The sequence below is a fragment of the Amia ocellicauda genome, chromosome 5, assembly GCF_036373705.1.
Source record: "Amia ocellicauda isolate fAmiCal2 chromosome 5, fAmiCal2.hap1, whole genome shotgun sequence".
In the NCBI taxonomy this organism is placed as follows: Eukaryota; Metazoa; Chordata; class Actinopteri; order Amiiformes; family Amiidae; genus Amia; species Amia ocellicauda.
The window spans coordinates 35800069-35819709 of record NC_089854.1 but is presented as its reverse complement, the minus strand read 5'-3'; the positions used below and the strand labels follow the sequence as shown (position 1 = coordinate 35819709).

General features: G+C 38.4%; 1 protein-coding gene across 2 annotated transcripts; it reads right to left on the bottom strand.

Moving 5' to 3' along the window:
• Window positions 1-1359: 1359 nt before the first annotated feature.
• cradd (CARD and death domain containing adaptor protein) lies at window positions 1360-18517 on the bottom strand. Of its 2 annotated transcripts, XM_066704977.1 has the most exons (3): window positions 18076-18517; window positions 17665-17975; window positions 1360-4587 (listed from the first exon to the last, which is right to left on the bottom strand). In XM_066704977.1, the coding sequence occupies exons 2-3, from the start codon at window positions 17966-17968 to the stop codon at window positions 4292-4294; spliced, it is 600 nt and encodes a 199-aa protein (XP_066561074.1). In that variant the 5' UTR covers window positions 17969-17975; window positions 18076-18517; the 3' UTR covers window positions 1360-4291. The 2 variants fall into 2 exon arrangements, with proteins under 2 accessions (XP_066561074.1, XP_066561073.1); XM_066704976.1 differs by having other exon boundaries at window positions 17665-18517.
• Between the last annotated feature and the right edge of the window lie 1124 nt (window positions 18518-19641).

The following is a 19641-nucleotide window of genomic DNA, read 5'->3' as shown; positions in this document are numbered from 1 at the left end:
CACACTTGTGGTTTAATCCAGTTCTTAAGTCTAATTAGACACCTTTTCCTTATCCAGTGGACCCAAGGCTGCTTCTCAGCATCCTGCTTATTTCAGTTTAAGACAGCTGTGCAACAAGGCCAGCTTCCTGATATTCTCCCATTAGATGAACAACCCTAAAGTTCACATCAGCAAAAAGATAACCAACACATAATCCTGATGCTAAAGAAGTCCAAATCTCAGTGCAGTGCAGGGTTTGTGTGTATATAATATATATAAACCCTGCACTGCACTGAGATTTGGAAATGTATGAAACATCATACCAGTTATTGTGTGTTTAATTTTTTTTTCACAATGCAATAAAAACAGACACACCCACAAAAAGAAAAACTCACAGAACTTAAATCACATAAAAAAACAAATCTCTCTCTTTCTGAAGTATGTGTGTGTATCCAGTCCATGCACCTGCTGCAGTGTGTGCAGGACTGGAGCACTGCGAGACCTTGAGTTAAAATCCACTTGCATGGGAAGCAAGCTGACCCGCCAAGTGTTGTCATGCCCAGGCCAACAGCATGTGGCCTTGCACTCAGCAAATGGCTAAGGTCAGTTGTTCAGCTGAGGGGCTGCAGTTGGGCAGGAAGTACACTCTGACACATTATAAATAACAGGAGTGGGGGCCGAGCTGCCTTGGTCTTCCCTTCATTCTGTGTGTATAGAGGTCAGCCGAGGATAATCGTGCTCTGGCAGATGAAATAAAGCCGTTTATCACACAAAGAGTAAGACAGCTCAGGGCTGTGCCATCTATCTACAGTAAAATGAGGCCAAAACTATAACAATCCCAAACTGCACTGCACTCGACAATGGGAACAGCAGTGAAAAGCAAAGCCTTCCCCAAATATGTACTTAAAATAATTATCTTTTTGTTGTTGTTTTAAACTCTCATGGGTGTAAAAAGGCAGATTTTTTTTATCTCATTCATGTAAAAACAAATAGAAAAATGATGAATGTAAGAGAGGTGTTCAAATGGTTCGACACCGGGCAACATTATTTCATCATGCAGGACAATGTGAGATTTTAGTGCTCTGGATGGATTTATAGCACATTGCTGCTCTGCAAACATTTGGTCTGTTTACCTGCCCTGGCCTTTGTCTTCAGCAGATGGCACATTGAGGATTACATTAAAACACAGCCTTTCTGTGCCTGACTCTCGGCCTGAACTTACAGCTTGAAAAAGCAGCTCAGAGTCAGTGGAGCGAGGCCCAGACTGTGGAACAGACCTTACAGATTGCCACCTATACCTGCAGGTCTCACGGTGTTGCACTGCACACAACTAGACTCCAGAGAGTTTGGCTTTAAGCAACAGAAGCCACAACAAGCCCAGACTTTTCAACCCAGTTTATGAGCTCACAAGCAATTCTACAAGACAAGCTTTCAGTTTAAATTGTTTAAAACAAAACAATACCCACGCACACACATAAACATATATGCACCAGATTAACAGATGCAATACAATGGAAATGGTTTTAGAGCATTTTAGCACCAAAGAGCAGCTCCCAATATCTGACATCAATACAAATTATGTCTTACAAGTTTCATTTCCTGTCATACACAATGTGTATGACTAAATGAGTGATTTATTTGACACTTAAAACACAGTGTAACACAATGCCAGTGCAGTCTGAGCCGCCTTGAATGTCTAATGCAGGGCGCACTGTTTAAGAACACTTCATCAGCTTTGACTGATGTGTCAGCATGGGCAGCTCAGTTAACCATGTCATCAGGTGCGTGGAGTAGCTGCAGCATTTAGCTGGTTGTGTGATTTTGTTTTGTCAACACAAGGAGCACCTCCAAAACTGCGGTCTGCCAGTGGGGGGACGCATGCGACTTTGTTCTTGGACCTCTCGTTTTCTCTCAAAAACCTCACAGTTTTATCGCCACAACACATTAAGTGAAACATGTTGCAGGCAGTGCTAATGTCCCATTTTACCCTAGACAACACAAGTAACAAATGACAGAACAATAGCCAGCCCAGTTCTTCAGAAAAAGGAAAATAATATTGAGAATGGCAAAAAAGACACTATATGGATTCAACACTGACATTTCCAGCAACTTAATAAGAATGCAGTAAGAACAATAATGGTGCAGCCATTGCACAGCCTCATCCTCCATTACATAACAGTCCCCATATCAGATTCATAAGGTATCTCTGCCTAGCTACCTTTGCCACTGTGAAATCTGTTACTGCATGTTCATCCTGCAACAGCCCAACAACCAACCACACAGTGAAACTGTGAAACAACCTACAGCAGTGTCGTCACACTGAGCTTTCAATGTAGGACAGCTGCTACAGTGAAGAGATGGGGTTAAAAAAAAAAAAAAAAAAAAAAGCTCTTGGACTAGTTTGTGTATGTTCACAATGCCAGGTGGTCTCACAGACCGTGTTTCTATGGTTAACCATGACCTTTTTGTTCTGTAAGTACCACAGTAATCCCTCACCAGATTCTTGGAAAGACTGGTTAATGGTAGCAGCCTTTAAAGATTAAGTAAACAAACACGTGGTCATGTGGTCAGGGATGAACAATTTGAATGATATTGAACAGCAGCATTAATCAGTTTTTTTTTTTCAGCCTGCATCAGCTATTGCTCACAAGGCCTTCGAGTACGTCTCTGCTCAAAACTGGCTAAACAGAAACTAGTTCTGTTTGGGCCACAAAAACTCACATTGCACACAGAGCGTGATTATAACACAAGCTGTACTGTGAAAAACAATACAGTTATCAGAATCATGTGTGCTGCACAGCTACAGATCTGCTATTAGTGACTTAAAATGGCCACAGAAAACTGATAATTTTGTTTTGAATTAAGAACAAAGCATTTACTATTTCCAAAAGCTCTTACTGTCATGCCAAGTGGATAGGGTCAAACAACCTGCAAAAAAGGTGTCATTTTCAAGATCTGGGAAGGTCCTTGCAAAACGTAACCATATTAAACAGTGTAACAGTAATTTGATTTGTCTAAAACAGAGGTTCCCAAAGTGCAGCCCTCGAGGATGTTTGGTGTGGCCCCCCAAAGCCAAACTTCAACCACCCCTTTTCTGAAGCTTTTCTATATTTTCACACTTAATGACAATTTTCTGTTTACAAATTACACATGTAATTTGGGGGAAAATAATAAAACAACAATTAAATAAATGTTCCCTAACAGAAATGTATAGGAAATAAAATTGGTGGTTCATTTTCTACTGCGGCCCCCCCATCCCATGCAACCTTGGGAAATTGGCCCTTCATCACCAGGCATTGGGAACCCCTGGTCTACAATGTCTCACTGGGGGCTAAGCATTTTTGTCTGTCTACAACACCTTCCAGTCAGCTAAAGCACACAGGGTCCACCAGATCTTAAAATGAGAGGACTTCTGGGAACAGTAATTATAAATGTATGTATTTATATCTGTAGAAAAAAAATATATATATTTAAAAAAATTATAATTATTTTTTGCATGACATTCTCAATGCAATTTCTGTGTACCATATATGTGTCTCTCACACTTGGAGGATTGCCTCTGTGTGCCACAGTGTTAGACTATGTTGTTGCCTCAGGCTTTCTTCTCAAGTTTAAAGCTTTTAAATGTGTAAAATATAACCAACCAGTACAGTTGCTATGCACCTTGCCCAAAGTGGCTTCCCAAGAAGAAGGAGGTGTGTCTTTCTTTTTAAGGGCCGGTAATCAAGGATGCATTTCTTGTGTTACAGTAAAAGCCTTTTGTCTGTGTGATTGACACTCACAGCCATAGGCGGCTGAGGATTCAGCAGGATCTGTCAGTAACAGGTTTATTCCAGCTGTTCCCATTCTCAGATAGGAGGAGATGCACCCACTGGAGGAGCTGTGGCAATTTGAAGCCTGCAGCAAAGAGAAGAGCTGCACTGACATTTCACTGAAATACATACATTCGCAACATCCTGCAATGTTTCAAGTTTAGCTGCAGACCACAGGCACAGTTTAACAGGGGCTACGAATTACACAAAAATATCACCGTAGTAAAATTTTTCTTAACGTGGAAACATTTTCTGTCAAGAGGCTACGCCACTTCACTGTGCGTTCTTCTTCAAAACGGGTCATTATTGTAATCGGCCTGAACTTGAAGGCCCTTCCGAGAAAAAGCTCAAAACAACAAATCTCGTTTGCATGAAAGCGTCGTGGATCTAGCATTTGAAGAGCTGTCTTTGTTCCAGTCCTAGACATGCAGCTGAAGGTATGAAGGGACTTCCGCACATGACTTGCACATGAATCTGTGTGTTGTGATATTTGTATATTTCTACTGGAAGATGCCATCCATGACAAAGGGGTCTATCTCCAATGTCAGCAGGCTTGTATATAGGCTCTGTACAGTTGCACGTTTCCCAAAACCTTGCTTCCACAACACAAAGGCTGCCATAATCTGACTCTGCACACTGTAGCAGTGGTTGACTTTACATCGGTAGATGTCATTGGTAGACAAACCAAGCTCCAGGGCCAACGTCTCCCATTCAGATCCCAATCTGCTGGAAAGTTTGTTCAGCTGCTTGTCAGAAGGCACAGTGTTCAGTAGTTGTTCAGGAATCTTCAATTGTCCTATAAGGAAAGAAAGAAAGATCATTTTTATGAAGAAAAAAAAAAGTTCAATATCTTCAAACATAATAAACAATTGATTTAAATGCAACTAGAAGCTTCTGAGAACAGTAGTGTGTAGTTAAAATCAAGAAGCACCCTGTAAAAAAAACAGTTGGATTCAGTTACAGTAATGCAATTGACTCAGATTAATTAATTTTAAAAACATGTAAATGTTTTTGTCCGAAGTGTTCACACACACACACACACGCACACACACACACACACAAGTGCAGGACTACAGGTAGAGCACACAACTCTCAAGGGTCGAACAGTGAGTTTGTAAAATCCGTTAAGTAGCCATTTAAATAATGGGAACCAGGTGGCTTGCTCATTTTGGGGCAGAAATTAGTCACTCCTCTCGACCAGGCCTCTTGCCACATGTCACACAAAATGGCTCCGAATGTAATTTTCCTTGAGTTGTGTAATTGACTGTGTCTGCAGAAATGGGGCCAATAAGCAGCACACTGCTAATCCTGCCTCCTGATATTCCGTGCTTGAGCTGAGACCGGTATTTTCCCGAGTCATAATCCTATTGCAGACATCCGGGTGTGACAGCCTGCATCTCAACGACCGAGCATAACCTCTGTATTCCAAGACATTTCTCTGCCTGTAGAGCTGTGCCACTCCACAAGGCCAGACGTATCCAGCCAAACTGGGTGCTTGCAGCTAGTCAGGCCCAACTCCAGCTGTTGCAATACTTATCTTTACTGGAGGTGGGGTTTGGGGTTTCCATGCTGCATTATACCAGTAATACCTGCAGTATCTGAAGTATCTAAAGTACTACATTTGCTAAAGGAGCTGACTGAACAGGTTTATCAAGCAAGAGGTATCTTTCTGTCCCCCTCCCCTCCCCCTGAATATACTGCATACTCTTACAAAAACTCCTTACACAAGACTGTACTCAGATTTTGAGAAGCTTTTCTTTACACTGCAGAAGCAGGCTAAGAAAATATAATTTTTTCCAGGTCTGTAAAAAACACAACACGGCACCAAGCTGCTCATATTATAACCAGATATACCAGCGCTCATTCCTTTTTTTCTAAGCTGGAGCTTCTTGTGAAATTGAAACCTCACAGTGGGACAGCATTCACAATGCAGGGTGTCCGTTTCTTTAATGCTTCAGAATTCGCAGTCCAACATCTTCAGACGGATGTTGCCACTTTCAGAGTCGAGATGCAAAACTCCACAACACAGCTTTCCTCCTTAAATCTTTCTGTGTTAGAATTTCTGATCTGAAATTTTACAAGAATGGAATCAGAACCCTCTTTAAATCAGAGCAAGCTGTTCCATTCTTTTTTATGGCACACAGGGGAATATCCAGACTCTTGTACAGCCTGAGAAACAGTGGGCATTTCAAAAACAGCACAGCTAAGGATCATCAGCTTTTGATTCAGAAATAATTTATATAAGGTAAAGAACTAGAACTGCCACTGGAAATAACTGTATAAATAAAAATACCACATACGTATGTGTCTGCTTTGAGACTTTCCAATTCATTGCCTTAGCAGCACTGCTCTGATGCAGTCAAACACCAGGCCTCAGAATGAAATGGAGAAAGATTCATCTCAAAATCTAGAAGTAGGTATATAATTTATTTATTTTTAGAAATAAATGATTTGGAAAACTTAAGGTTAACTATTACCACGATAAACCATCACACTGACTAAATGTCCTTTGGGGAACAGTAAACCAGCCTGATGTGCCCTCCTCTGCCTCAGGGCCAAAGTGTCTTATGCTTTGTGCCGCCACCCAGATCTCACCTACTCAACTGGTCTAATCACATGATTCACTGGACGTGTTTGACTCTTCTCTCCAGGCTCTGTGGGGTAGCATGCCACAGCACACCACATGAAAGCCTGTCCACTGTAAAATAAATAAAATATAAATATCTGAAATAAGCCAAATTATTTGAAGATTAATTAAAGTAAATTAGTAATTTAATACTCTGGTGGTTGGAAAAAAACAACAACTATATAACGAAGACACAGACTGAGTGAGACGCCCCATGTCTAGGCAGTGGTCACAATGTAATGCTAGTTTAAAAAGAAAAGAACAAGGCCACTGAGATTACAGGTTGGACATGTGATGTGACACACCTCCTAAAGATGGTGTCTATTATACTTTACATACAATTAAAAAAACAAACAAAAAAAAGTCAGAAAAGGCTTTCAATACCCATTTAATACAAGCCTATAACAAGTGTTATTTACTAGGTGATATGACATGGGATATGTTAGCTTATCATTTTTATGAGTGAAATTTAAAAACAGGTGTTTTAACAGCTAGTTCAACAGTTTTTATTGAAATATGAATTACTTACTCAAGTCACTTTATTTCCAGCTCACTAGTAGTAAGAGTATGAAGCATTTCTTTGGTACATGGGATTCCAGAGCTCTCGTTTAATGATTGATGTATAAATACATTTCTACTAACTCTACTCTGTTGAAGCACCACTGCAAGACTTGCCTGAACTCTTGTCGAGTTACATTACATGCAGGGAGCAGCCCTGCCCCATCTCTCCCTCTCACTCTCTCCATATGTACAGTATAGAAGTGTTTAAGTGTGTAATATACTTCTTGAGTAAAAACTACAATGCACAGTGTAAGGATATACTCAGGCGGTGTTCTTGAACTTTGGTAGTGAATGGTCACTTATTCTTCTTGTCTGCATTCACTCTGATCTCTTAATGAGTTTTTTGATATAATCATTGACTATGTCCACGGAAAACGTAACTAGCTGCGACGATCTACAATCGTTATACTTCTGCATCCTACTACTGTCTTTCCTCATAAACTCTTTATTTTGTTTAGCTTTTTTAAAGAGACAATCACATCTCATTTGTCACAGCTGCACAAGCATTTTATTCCCTTTGCCCCAATAACAGCCCAAATGTTTATGTGTACAAGGGTATAATCAATGATTATAAGGAGGTTGCATGACATATGTAAAATCCAGCACAATTACAAAGACTACAATGACATCACCGCATGCTCAATTTCAGCACGGACAATGCCACATACAGCACACTGCCAGCATTTCGCCAACAATAACGTCCTCTAAAGAGCATCCCTATCACAGTGCATTTCCTCTATCAAGACCTAACAATTGTTTTGTCATTTTGTGATATTGTATAATACGTTGTGTACTGTAATGTATAGTATTGCAATGTGTATTGTGTATCGTATTGCAAGTTGTATTGTATATTGTGATATATTCATGTACACAGTTTCCACAGACGAGATTAGTCTGAAAACGCAAACCTCCCTTTCCTTACTGCTTCCAATTTGAAAGTGGTTTAACAAAGTTTTCCTTCTATTCTTGCAGTTCCTAGAAAGAGATTTGCAGTATTAGCCTCTGTATTTAGAATGGCAATCATTGCGAAATCTGGTGAGGAATGTGTATTCATACGAATGAATTAGAAACATCTGAACCTCAGCTGAGATGTGCTGTAACTCAGGAGGTGTAGCCTAATTAATATGTAGTAAGCAGTAGCCAGACCCAAATGATTATCACACTACTTCAAACCTCCAAGAACAGAAAGCAAAGAAAGTGCACCGCTAGCTTTCAAAAGCACAAGCACCCTGGAAAATAAAGTGTCTAGCCTTTCACAAGCCTTTGGTACATCCTTCATCGCCTGGCCCAACATTAAGAGGACTCAGTGTTTAGCCTATTCACTGGGCCAAGTTTCGCATTCCAAACCCCAGAAAATCTACAGTTCAGTGTGCATCCATGTGGCTAACCAGCAGAATACGATGTTTTGCAATTTGTGGGCCGTAACGTTATTGCTGCAGAAACGTTTCCAAAAAATACCAGATGCTCATTAATCTTCAAGTGGTTAAGCAGAGATCTGCAGTCAAGTTAATATGCACGTTGGTTCCTTCCCTTGTTGGCTTGCTATAATTTAGAAACAGCAGCATGTTAACAACATGAGAGCCCCCCCGGTTACCATTGGTATGCACAGCACATGTATAGTATGTTTTCTGTATTTGAAATGTAGGCCCTATGCCTTGTAACCAAATGCTGTATTTATTCAAGGTGCCAGTATTTAGATTTATAGTGCTTTCCTTGAAAACCAGTAAAGCTGTAAATGTGTGGAGACTGAAGTGCATTCTCGGTCTCGGTCCTACTTCAAAATAACAGAAGAAAAGGTAACAAACCTTAATTGTATCTGTATATAAATTGTGCTATTTAAAAATAAAGTGTATTCCCAGAATGAGAAATACTGTAGCGGATAAACAGCATTATTAACCACATTAACATTATTAACCAAACTTCTCTCCACTCAATTCACCGGCCCAGACCAGCGCTCCTGCTTTGGGCTGTTCTCATTCTGTAGCATTTTGCACAACAGGAATGCTCTGATATTCTCACTGCATTCTCCCTCTGGATGGACACCTACCCATCCCAAAACGAGGGCTGCTTTCTAGTGCATATCATTTGTACACAGAAAGGTACAGAGCACATTGCTTTGTTTTTGCAAACCTCACCAGAGCGATAATTATTCTGCTCATGTTTGACCCTAATACCACTTCAGTATAGCTTAGTGCTCCCTGTGTCATGCCAAGAAAGGAAGGAGAAACCTCACACGTGCTCTACAGATTCAGCCAAAGAACAGGCTCTTTGCATTTTTTTTATGGTTGTATTAATGATTTTATATTTCATAAGGTGGCATGTTGGTATGTTATGAAGACGAGACTTGCCCTTATGTTTTGTATACAAGATTTATTCGGCCTATAATGTTGTTGAAATCCCAGAAATATATAACACAAATAAAAATAAAAACAACCTTTTAGCCTACATTTTAGCAAAGATTATTTATTTTTATGTTGCTGTTGGTAATGACAGAATGAAGAATTAAAAGCTCAACCCAAATGGCATGCAGTAAGGCTGGCAGACTGAGGGATGGTGGGTAATGACTGTTGCCAGGTTGGTGTGCGAGACGAGATTTCATATTTTACTCAATGTCCCCGAATCACTGTAAACAGCTGCCACATAAGGCGCTGCAGATTTAATTTCCTATTGCTAGTTACCAGGAAATCAATTTGAGATAAAACAAGGTTGTATCACTGCCAAATCTAAGTGAAAGCTCAAAGTCAGTGCTGCTCACAGTGTTTGATCAGCGAATTCGCAGAAAAGGGAAAGCTGATATCATTCCCAAAAGTCCAGGGATTCTGGGTAAAAACACATTATTCCTCTCAGAAGCGGAAGGGATGTCCTGTGCCAGACCAACAGTTTGCATGTTAATTTGCATATTCATAAATTATTTAAGACAGCATGTCAGAAGGTGGAAAACCACTCAGGACCCCTAAACAGACATTATTTTATTGTTCTGTTACATGGGGGTGGACCTTTAAGACAGAGATGAAGGAATAAAGATTAAGGATTAGGCACACAGGTGAGTCTATACCACTATACAGAGCCTAAGTCTGTTTCTCATTATGCCATCACTTGCCATTGATACATACTGTAGGCATGATTGTGATGACAGAGAGCATATAAATAATTAAATAAATTCCACAGTATAATCACCACCAGAATTCTTCTCATGCCAGCTTGAGAACTACAGGAGAGAAAAAAAATGAAAGAAAAAAGAAAAACGGACTTTTGCTAAAAATAGAATGGTGAAGTAAAATATTTAAATGTTTAAGTTTCCATACTTGTGCTTTCCGTGCCTCACCCAAGCCACTAGTGAAATACATGGTGTTTTATATCCCAGGCAGGAAGTCTCCTCCTGCCAAGATTCCTGGAAAGCAGACAGCAATAAAACCACTGGAGTGGAACTAGAGAGACCAACTGTTCTCAACAGTGCAACAAATACAAACACGCAGCCCTGACTCGGTTTTATAGCTAATAATCAATATAAATCTAATCCAACAGGAAGGCCTGCTCCAGTTTTTACTGCCCTGAACTGTGCTCGGCTTTAAAACACAGCTAACCGCTGGCTGGTAAGCAAGTTTAATACATTTTTTTTTTTTTTATGTCCCATTTTTCATTTTTGAACAACAAATTGCTTCAGTCTGCTCACCACATAAAACTCTCAGAAACAAAACAAAATGTTAAGACTATGATATGTTATGATTATCAGTTCAGGCAGTAATGTTGTGCCTTGTCAAATTTAAACCTTGTGCAATACAATGGACAGTGAATATGTATGTAGGTACCACATGAACAGGAATGATAGTTGCATAAGTTAATTTTAAATACTGTGGATAACAATAACGAGTATTGATTCAACAGTGAGTTTTGGGTTCAATGCAAACCCTAGATGACACAAAGCATTTGATTTGCTTGATGGATTAGACACCGGGTCATTGTGGAAATTAACTTAAATTTAATAAAACTGAAAGAAACTGAGTTCTAAAAGTTCTAATTGTACTAATAATTCTACTGGTCTGATATATTTTAAATATATATCTTCCATTGTCCAATCTCTGCTAATCATATGCCTTGAATTTTCTAATTGCATCAGTTCTTGAGCAATCACTCAGTCATGGATAAAATTACATGATTCAAATAAAACCATTAATTTATAGAAAGCATTTCCTATTCAAACATAATAAAGAAATCATATTAATAAGAGGTCACTTGACAGACGCATACAAAGTAAAACTGGAAACACTGAAGACATTACAGTCCAGTTAAAGCAACGTCTGATTCCAAAAGCTTGCTCCTTCAGTTTTGTTTAAAATACAGCATTCCCTTTAAGAGCTCCTAACATTCTTAGTGTCAGCAAAATGCTTCCTCCCCAAATCTCTGCGGTTACAAAGCACCATAAATACTGGCTTTGGCTATAGCTTTTCCCTTTTAAAAAAAAGTCAGGTTGAAAATCCTTGCCCTCTGAGTCATGTGTATCCAGCTGGGCATTTTGTCATTTAAAATCTAAAGTCAGAAATGCAAGCATGCCTTTTGTGGTTTGCATAACCAGGGTTTAAGTGTTGACAATCATGAATCCACATAACAGAAAGTGTCTAGTAACCTGGATTCCATTTTTACACCTGAGATCCTTGCTGACATCACAGCTAAAGTGCACAAGCAACTTCACTCTACTGCGATATTCCAAGCCATATGGCTGTAGGATCAGCGTGACTAGTGGTTTTAGTTCTGTACATACTATGCTATAAATGCTGCATTTTGAAATCTGAGTATTCAGAATTAAAAAGGGAACAAGCAGTCAGAAGAATCCATACAAAACAGGGTAGGTTTGGTTCTTAATGCGTTTCAACAAATAATGTGGTAGGGTTTTTATGGGAGGTAAGATCAAGGACAGATCTATATGTGGCATATGAGGATTTTCTGAATGTGACCTGCAGAGTTAGCAGGTTTTATTGCATTTTGCTGCATGCAACACGCCAAAAGAAAGAGTGCTGGAAAGATTGTGTTAATAGTTATATTTCACCGGGGGGGGCATATGAAATCCATGAATCTGGTCTGCAGATCCAGGCAATAAAATTTAATCAGGACAAAATGGCTCATATAGAAGTAGGCCCGGGAGGTCTCTCCATTTGTCTTCTGTTGCTTCTGAGAAATGGCTTCTATTTTTTTAATCATGACTGCATGGACTGAGTCACTAAAATGTTCAGCGGTTCAGTGATGGAAAACAGACGATAAATGGCTTTAATTACATTTTTCCTAGAAAGACGGATGCAGCTGAAGCATCTGACCTTGATAGCACTGCTGTGAATTAATGAGCGCCAGTGAGGATCAAGAAATTAGGACAACCCTGAGATAAAGCAAGTAACAATCCATATGAACTCATTTCTCATTTCTCATTTCTGGGCTAAGTAATATCGACCGAAAATCATAAAGATTCACAGTCCCAAATGTATTCACTGCCACTTACATGATTTGAATGTAATACAGTTCTCAAGCCTGCAGTTTTCTTACATTAAAAATAATAAATAAATACAAATAAGTATAGCTGTCCCAAAACTGCTTAAGCCAAAGTAAAGAAAACTCTTATCAGTACAGTAACTCCATGTCTCTATGCCAAAAATGTACAATTATGAAGAGGCAGACTGAGTTTAATGTAGACTGGATGGAAGACCTTATGTAGCTTCAACTTGTGAGACAAAAATAAGTCTGAAGAAAGTCAGCAACACCATTTCATTTGATAACATTCAACAAGATTAAACAATACACTGGGAGTCACACAGACACATTGTTAATGATTGTGCAGTTCTTGATACTGTCAGTCAGTATTTTTCAACACAGACAAACACACATGTATAACATCTTCAACTAACCTTAGTTTAATTTTATTAGTCTATAATTTAGGCTACAGTTTGTGTGTGGACTCCTGGTTCAATAGTCTCAACATCAAACCAATGGCAAACTATTTAATCTCAGAATAATAGTTACCTATGGACTGAGCTGAGGTTTTGTGGTTTGGTGCAAAATTGCCTTGCTCTTCTGACTATATTATATCATTATATAATAGGAATATACCTCAAACATCATTATAATGCCACTCTAACATATCAGTGCATCCGTGCCGTGTAATAGAAACCAAACAGCTTGTCTCATATGATGATGTAAAGTACTGAAACAGGCCTCGGCCTAGTACTGACACACCCCCAAAGCAGAGTCGTGTGCCCACTATTACTGCATGTGTGGAAATCTGTCCAGTTCCTGCCATTCCTCAGACTTCCAACAAGATGAGGGCAGGTAAAGGACCTTTTCCAATTGACAGCAGCATAGGAGTCTAAACTGAAGGATTAAATAACTACAATTAAAGTGAAATCTGCTTAGCATTTTCAAGAGTTATGATTTCAGAGTGTGATTTCCATGTTATCAATAAATAAATATCATCATATATATGGGATTACAGATACAGATATAGTGGCATTCTTTTTTGTTTTAATAATGAAGCATTACATATAGCCTATAGATATGTATTCATGGATGTACTTATTCACTTAAGGAGTCTTAAGTTACGAGTGTTTTAAAAAAACAAAAATCACTGAATTATTCATTGAAAACAATCCATTGCACTTGACACTATATTAAAATAGTGTCCCTGTGATGACTGCTACCAACTATGGAGTTGACAGTATTGGACCGAGAAGCATTTGAAAATTTGGGGATGTAAAAAAAAGAACCCTTACACATTCAAGAGGCTTCCTGCCAGTCCAGCTTGGAAGCCAAAAAAACAGTCAGCATGGAGTTTAAAAAAGCTGTAATATAATGCAGGTCTGCATTTGAAACCCGTGTTACCCACGTCTAATGCAAACTAATGTAAATCATTTTAATAATTTTTTAACAGGTACATTGGAAAAGCTTAAAATGTATGACGTGCGCTAAGATTTATGATTATTTTATATCAAAGTAAAAAAATCTACAATCTAAATGTTTTCTATGCTGCATTGTAATACGTAAATAGAAGGCAATTATCTCCAAAAAGAGTAGCAAAGACAATATTCCCCAAAACATTTTGTTATGGGAAAATAGCTACAAGAGTAATCGACCTTTCTTTTCCTAATGTTAGACTGCACCACCCCCAGAGGAGAGGGACCTCTATTCTCATATCAATCCTAATGAGCCCTGAAAGGTTTGTAACTTCTCACAGCAAGTATACTCCCATGAAATAAAGACAAGAGGACAGGTGCATTTAAAATGGTGCATATACAAGTTTCTTTATATCACAGAAACTGCAAAGATACAAACCATACAATTAAAACTATATTTAATAACTAATGTCAAATACCAATGAAATCTGGTCAGTATAAGGTGAAACTTCAATTAACTAAATGTCTTTTCCATGCCCAAGTAGAGATGAAATAACTCCCACTGTGCAAAATACAATTAACAATGACCAGCTCGTGATTGGTCAGCATACAAAACACATGAATAAACCACAGCACCACAAGAACTGCTAGTTTAGCAAACAGATCTTTATCCAGCATTCATATACATATAAAGAGATAACATGCGGATACAGCTCTTAAAACCCTTGAGTAAATAAAATGTGAAAAACTGCACTGGATGCACTGAGACTGTTTAGCATCAAATCCCCACTGATCAGGTTAGCCCAATAAGACAGTGATATCGTATATTTTACCAAGCCTCTATGCATAAGTTAAATCCTTAAGTTAAATCCTTAAAGGGAGGAATCACAGAACTCAATACTAGCTCTTAGGCTTCCCCGATTGTCCTGGATGGGACTATACGCTTCTGTGTAGAATATCAACAGTTACACAAAGTTACCCATAAAGATGCTTTCACACTGCCTTCGATTGAGGAAATGCTGACATGTCTTAAAAAGGCTAGCTGGTACACTACCTTGGACTTAGCCAGTGAGTATTTGCACGTTAAAGTCAATCCACCCCAATGGGTTTCTATGAATTAATGTGAACCTTCAATTCTTTTCATAGAGAGTTGCCAGGGGATCAGAAACAGGATCTCTGCTCATCTGCTTGGATGACATTGTTTATTCTACTGAGTTTTATTTCCATCTATCTCACTTGAATTTTGTTTTTTCTCACTCTGAAATTGAAACCTGGCAAGTGTCGTTTACTACAGAAACAAGTATAGTATTTGGGCCATGTTATTTCTGAGCAGGGAGTTTCGCCAGATCCAGAGAAGATCACTGCCATACAGAGCTGGAAAGTTTCCACCTCTCTAACTGAACTTCGCTCTTTCCTAGGCTGCACAGGGTATTAAAGGAGATTTATCAAGGATTTCTCTACAATTGCTGTTCCTTTACATAAGCTATTGGAGGGGACCTCACGTAAGGGATCTAGCCAAAGATCTAGCCCTGGAACGCCTTGGAAGTAGATGGAGGAATGTGATGTGGTCTTCCAAAATTTAAAAGAGGTACTTCTAAATGCTCCTATACTGGCATTTGTTTATTTTAATTTTCCAATTTAACTTCCACACAGATGCTATTCATCAAGGCCTGTGGGCTGTCCAAGCACAAGTCCAAGATGGCCAAGAAAGGGTCATCTCACACGCTAGTAGGAGTCTTCATAGCAACTGAGCACAATAATACCAATTATAGCTCTGGGCTACAACTGAGAAATTTCATCATATTTGTTGGGGGCCCAGTTCGCAGTTTTACAGATAATAATTGTCTTGCCCGCTTACAGACTGCTCATTTAGGTGGAGTGGAACAGCACTGGGTGGCACGGGTACCAGTTTCAGGTGAAATATTGCCCTGTCCAGACTAATGGGAATGCTGATGCCCTTTCCCAAGTGCCATTGGAAAGTGGCTCTGGAGGTGCCTGGTTTCAAGGAGGTACAGGGGAGGTGGTACATGCATGCCTGTCCAGTGTAACTAGTCCAGGTAGAGATAAGTACCTGTCAGGGCCTATGCCAGGAACCGAGTTGAGGACAGGATAGACTACCGAAGAGACTGGTAACTGTCCAACAGGAACACCCAGTTTTACGACGTGGTATGTAAAGATCCAGGTACAAGATCCAAAAGAACAGCTTCTCATGTTCCTTCTACATTATTGCTTCTACTTTCAGGGGACATTTTGTAGAGAATATAGATAGAATGTTTATGGGTAATCAATTATAAACAATTAAATATTGAAAATGCATCAAATATTTTTCATTATTATTAGTCTACTTATTTTTTATAATAATTCATATTATTGGGGAACATCAGTAAAATTATTCCTAGAAAAAGGAATGAAAAATGTAGAAACATCCACAGGTGGATTCAAAGGTGGACTGGTTTTATTTGTTTCTATCCCGGGACATGAAAATGAAAAGTGTGAAGGAATGAATCAAATGTGTATTTGATGACGTAGGATTCAAGTTCTTTTAACATTTATTGCACTTTGTATTTATAGCATATGCTGCTAATGTTATTTCTATAATGGTTTTTATAAATCAGGGGGTTACCCTTTTAATCTTTTAACCCTTAGAAACACCTGATGTACATTGCTCTGTCCATAAAGACTTCTGATGTGCATATTTGACTCCATTTTAGACAACTGGCAATGACTTTCCTTATTTGCTTCTGTTCTGCTGTGTTGCAGAGAGGAAAGGCATGTCAGGAGCACATTGCAATCTGTGTGAGAGGGAGGAACAGCAAAGATGGCTGGCTGCCATTATATTTAAGTTTATGGAAAGGAAGTGAGAATATTGACTTGGTTTCGAGTTGTGTGGCAACAAGGTTATTTGTAATGAGACCATCTGTTTAAAGGCTATTTTATGCAAGAGATTAGATGAAAACTGGAAGTTTCTTACTGCTGTTTCTTTGTAAAGTATTCTGGTTAACCAATTCACAGCAAGGCAGACAACCTTTTTGTGTCTATGTAATCTTAGACTGAAGCTTGCGGACACCGTCTTTGCGATTCCACAATCTGGTGCAATATTTGATAATGCTTTTTAACTTTTCCCTTTTTAAACTACAATTTTGTAGGTTTTTAACTATTGCATAAAATACAGATTACATTTGAAACCTGATTGAGTTTTGGGTTTACAGTTTTGTTTTATTTACTTATTTTACAATGTAATAGTTCTGCTTGGTTGAGGGGCTTTTGCGACGTGTGTGGTATTTGGGTTGTCCTATTTGCTGCATTTACTGGGAGAGCAGAGCTGCGTCTTCAACCATCCACTTGGTACAGCTGTGATCTGAAACAAAGCCAAGGTTCACCTGTATTTTCATCACACGTCTGCCTTGTGACATTGGACATTGGACAATTGAAATTGTGACAACCAACCTGATCTTTAAAAGGGGTGTGTGCTTAACTCATAGATAACTTGTGTATGTGTACCTGGGTTATTATACTCCCCAGGTTCATAGCTGCTATAGCCTTGGTCTTAGTGGCTACGTGTTACTGTCAAACAGGTGATGCAATTAAAAAGCAGTTGGAGTTGCTTTGGATAAAGGTGCCAGCTAATTGACAATATTATTATTATACTTTGTATCGCGATAATATTTTGTAAGTCGCCCTGGATAAGGGTGTCTGCCAAGAAATAAAAATAATAATAAAAATAATATGTATTATTATGAACCGCTCTTTTTCTTTTAATCTAAAGAAATAGTAAACCTGGTTAATTTGGGTGTAAAGACCATAATCTTCTTACCTGCTGGGCTAACTTCACTCTCTTCAATCTCTAAAGCCTGAAGTAAGTTTGCTCTTATCCAAGGGAAATCTTCTTTCAGAGATTGTAGAAATGTTTCAAAGGCCCTTGGACCTCTGGTGGGAAGAATATCTAGCAAAGCGAGTGTTTTCTTCTTGTTTGTTACTTGAGATCGTATCTCCTCCAGGTGACTTTCCGTTAAAATGCTTTCCTGATACAAGTATTGAACCACCGTCGAGTCAATTACGAGCTGGTTAGAGAGCTCCACTCTTCTCTTCCTGAGAAGTTGCTTGTGTCTGCTGTCCATGTTGACACTTAAAGCAAACCAAAACAATCAACGACCTGATCAACTAAACATTCATTTAGCTAATGTTTTACTGCTGCAAAACATATAAAGCATGTAAACAAACGCACCTCGATTTGTGTATTTGATTTCACTGAACTAGTCAGATGTCTTTCAAAGTAAACAGCATGGGATTATACAAAAAGGTTGTGAAATCCATTCAACCAACTCCCAGGTTTAAAAAACGCAAATCATGCATATGCATTACTAAACAAATAAAGAAAGTTTTAGGCTTGATTAAATTCACAACTTATCTTTATCCGACACACATTTGTACTTGTCGTTTTCCGTTTCTTTTCTAAAACATGTTAACTTCCTAGAGAGTCACAACTATAGTCCTCCCTACTGAAACCGTATCTAACAGATTATATATTTGTAAAGTCTCTTAATGTGTCTAGAAATCTTAGAAACATGGATGTACTTTTACTGCACATTTAAAGTCCAAGCAATGTCCATATTTGAAAGCTAAGGCTATCTATATTTTAATTTAGAAAAACGGAGAAACGACTTCAATCTTCTGTTACTAGGCTCGTAACTAGGAAGTGACGTAATATAACTTGTATAGCGAACCACTATTCACTATGGATTCAAGTTAATAATAATAATAATAATAATAATAATAACAATAATAATAATAATAATAATAATGTTGTTTTTATTACAAGTGTATTACATTATTTAAAAATAATTAAAATATTACACCTATAAAAATGTCCAGTTGCACTAATATAATAAATTAATAAAATTAAACAAAAAAAACAAAACAATTTCATTTCATTTTCCATAGCTTTTATTACATCTGTATTTTTAATTAACGTGTTGGCCAATATTATTAATATTGGACATTTTACCTTACTGTTTTAATGATGATACCTTACCTGCATCAAATTATCTATAATATTATTAATTTATATTATACTTTTTGATCAATAATGGAGCATTCATTACCTTTGTATGCACCATAACTACTTATAATATATATATACAGTGAGGGAAAAAAGTATTTGATCCCCTGCTGATTTTGTACGTTTGCCCACTGACAAAGAAATGATCAGTCTATAATTTTAATGGTAGGTGTATTTTGACAGTGAGAGACAGAATAACAACAAAAAAATACAGAAAAACGCATTTCAAAAAAGTTATAAATTGATTTGCATGTTAATGAGGGAAATAAGTATTTGATCCCCTATTAATCAGCAAGATTTCTGGCTCCCAGGTGTCTTTTATACAGGTAACGAGCTAAGATTAGGAGCACTCTCTTAAATCTCCTAATCTCAGCTCGTTACCTGTATAAAAGACACCTGTCCACAGAAGCAATCAATCAATCAGATTCCAAACTCTCCACCATGGCCAAGACCAAAGAGCTGTCCAAGGATGTCAGGGACAAGATTGTAGACCTACACAAGGCTGGAATGGGCTACAAGACCATCGCCAAGCAGCTTGGTGAGAAGGTGACAACAGTTGGTGCGATTATTCGCAAATGGAAGAAACACAAAATAACTGTCAGTCTCCCTCGGTCTGGGGCTCCATGCAAGATCTCACCTCGTGGAGTTTCAATGATAATGAGAACGGTGAGGAATCAGCCCAGAACTACATGGGAGGATCTTGTTAATGATCTCAAGGCAGCTAGGACCATA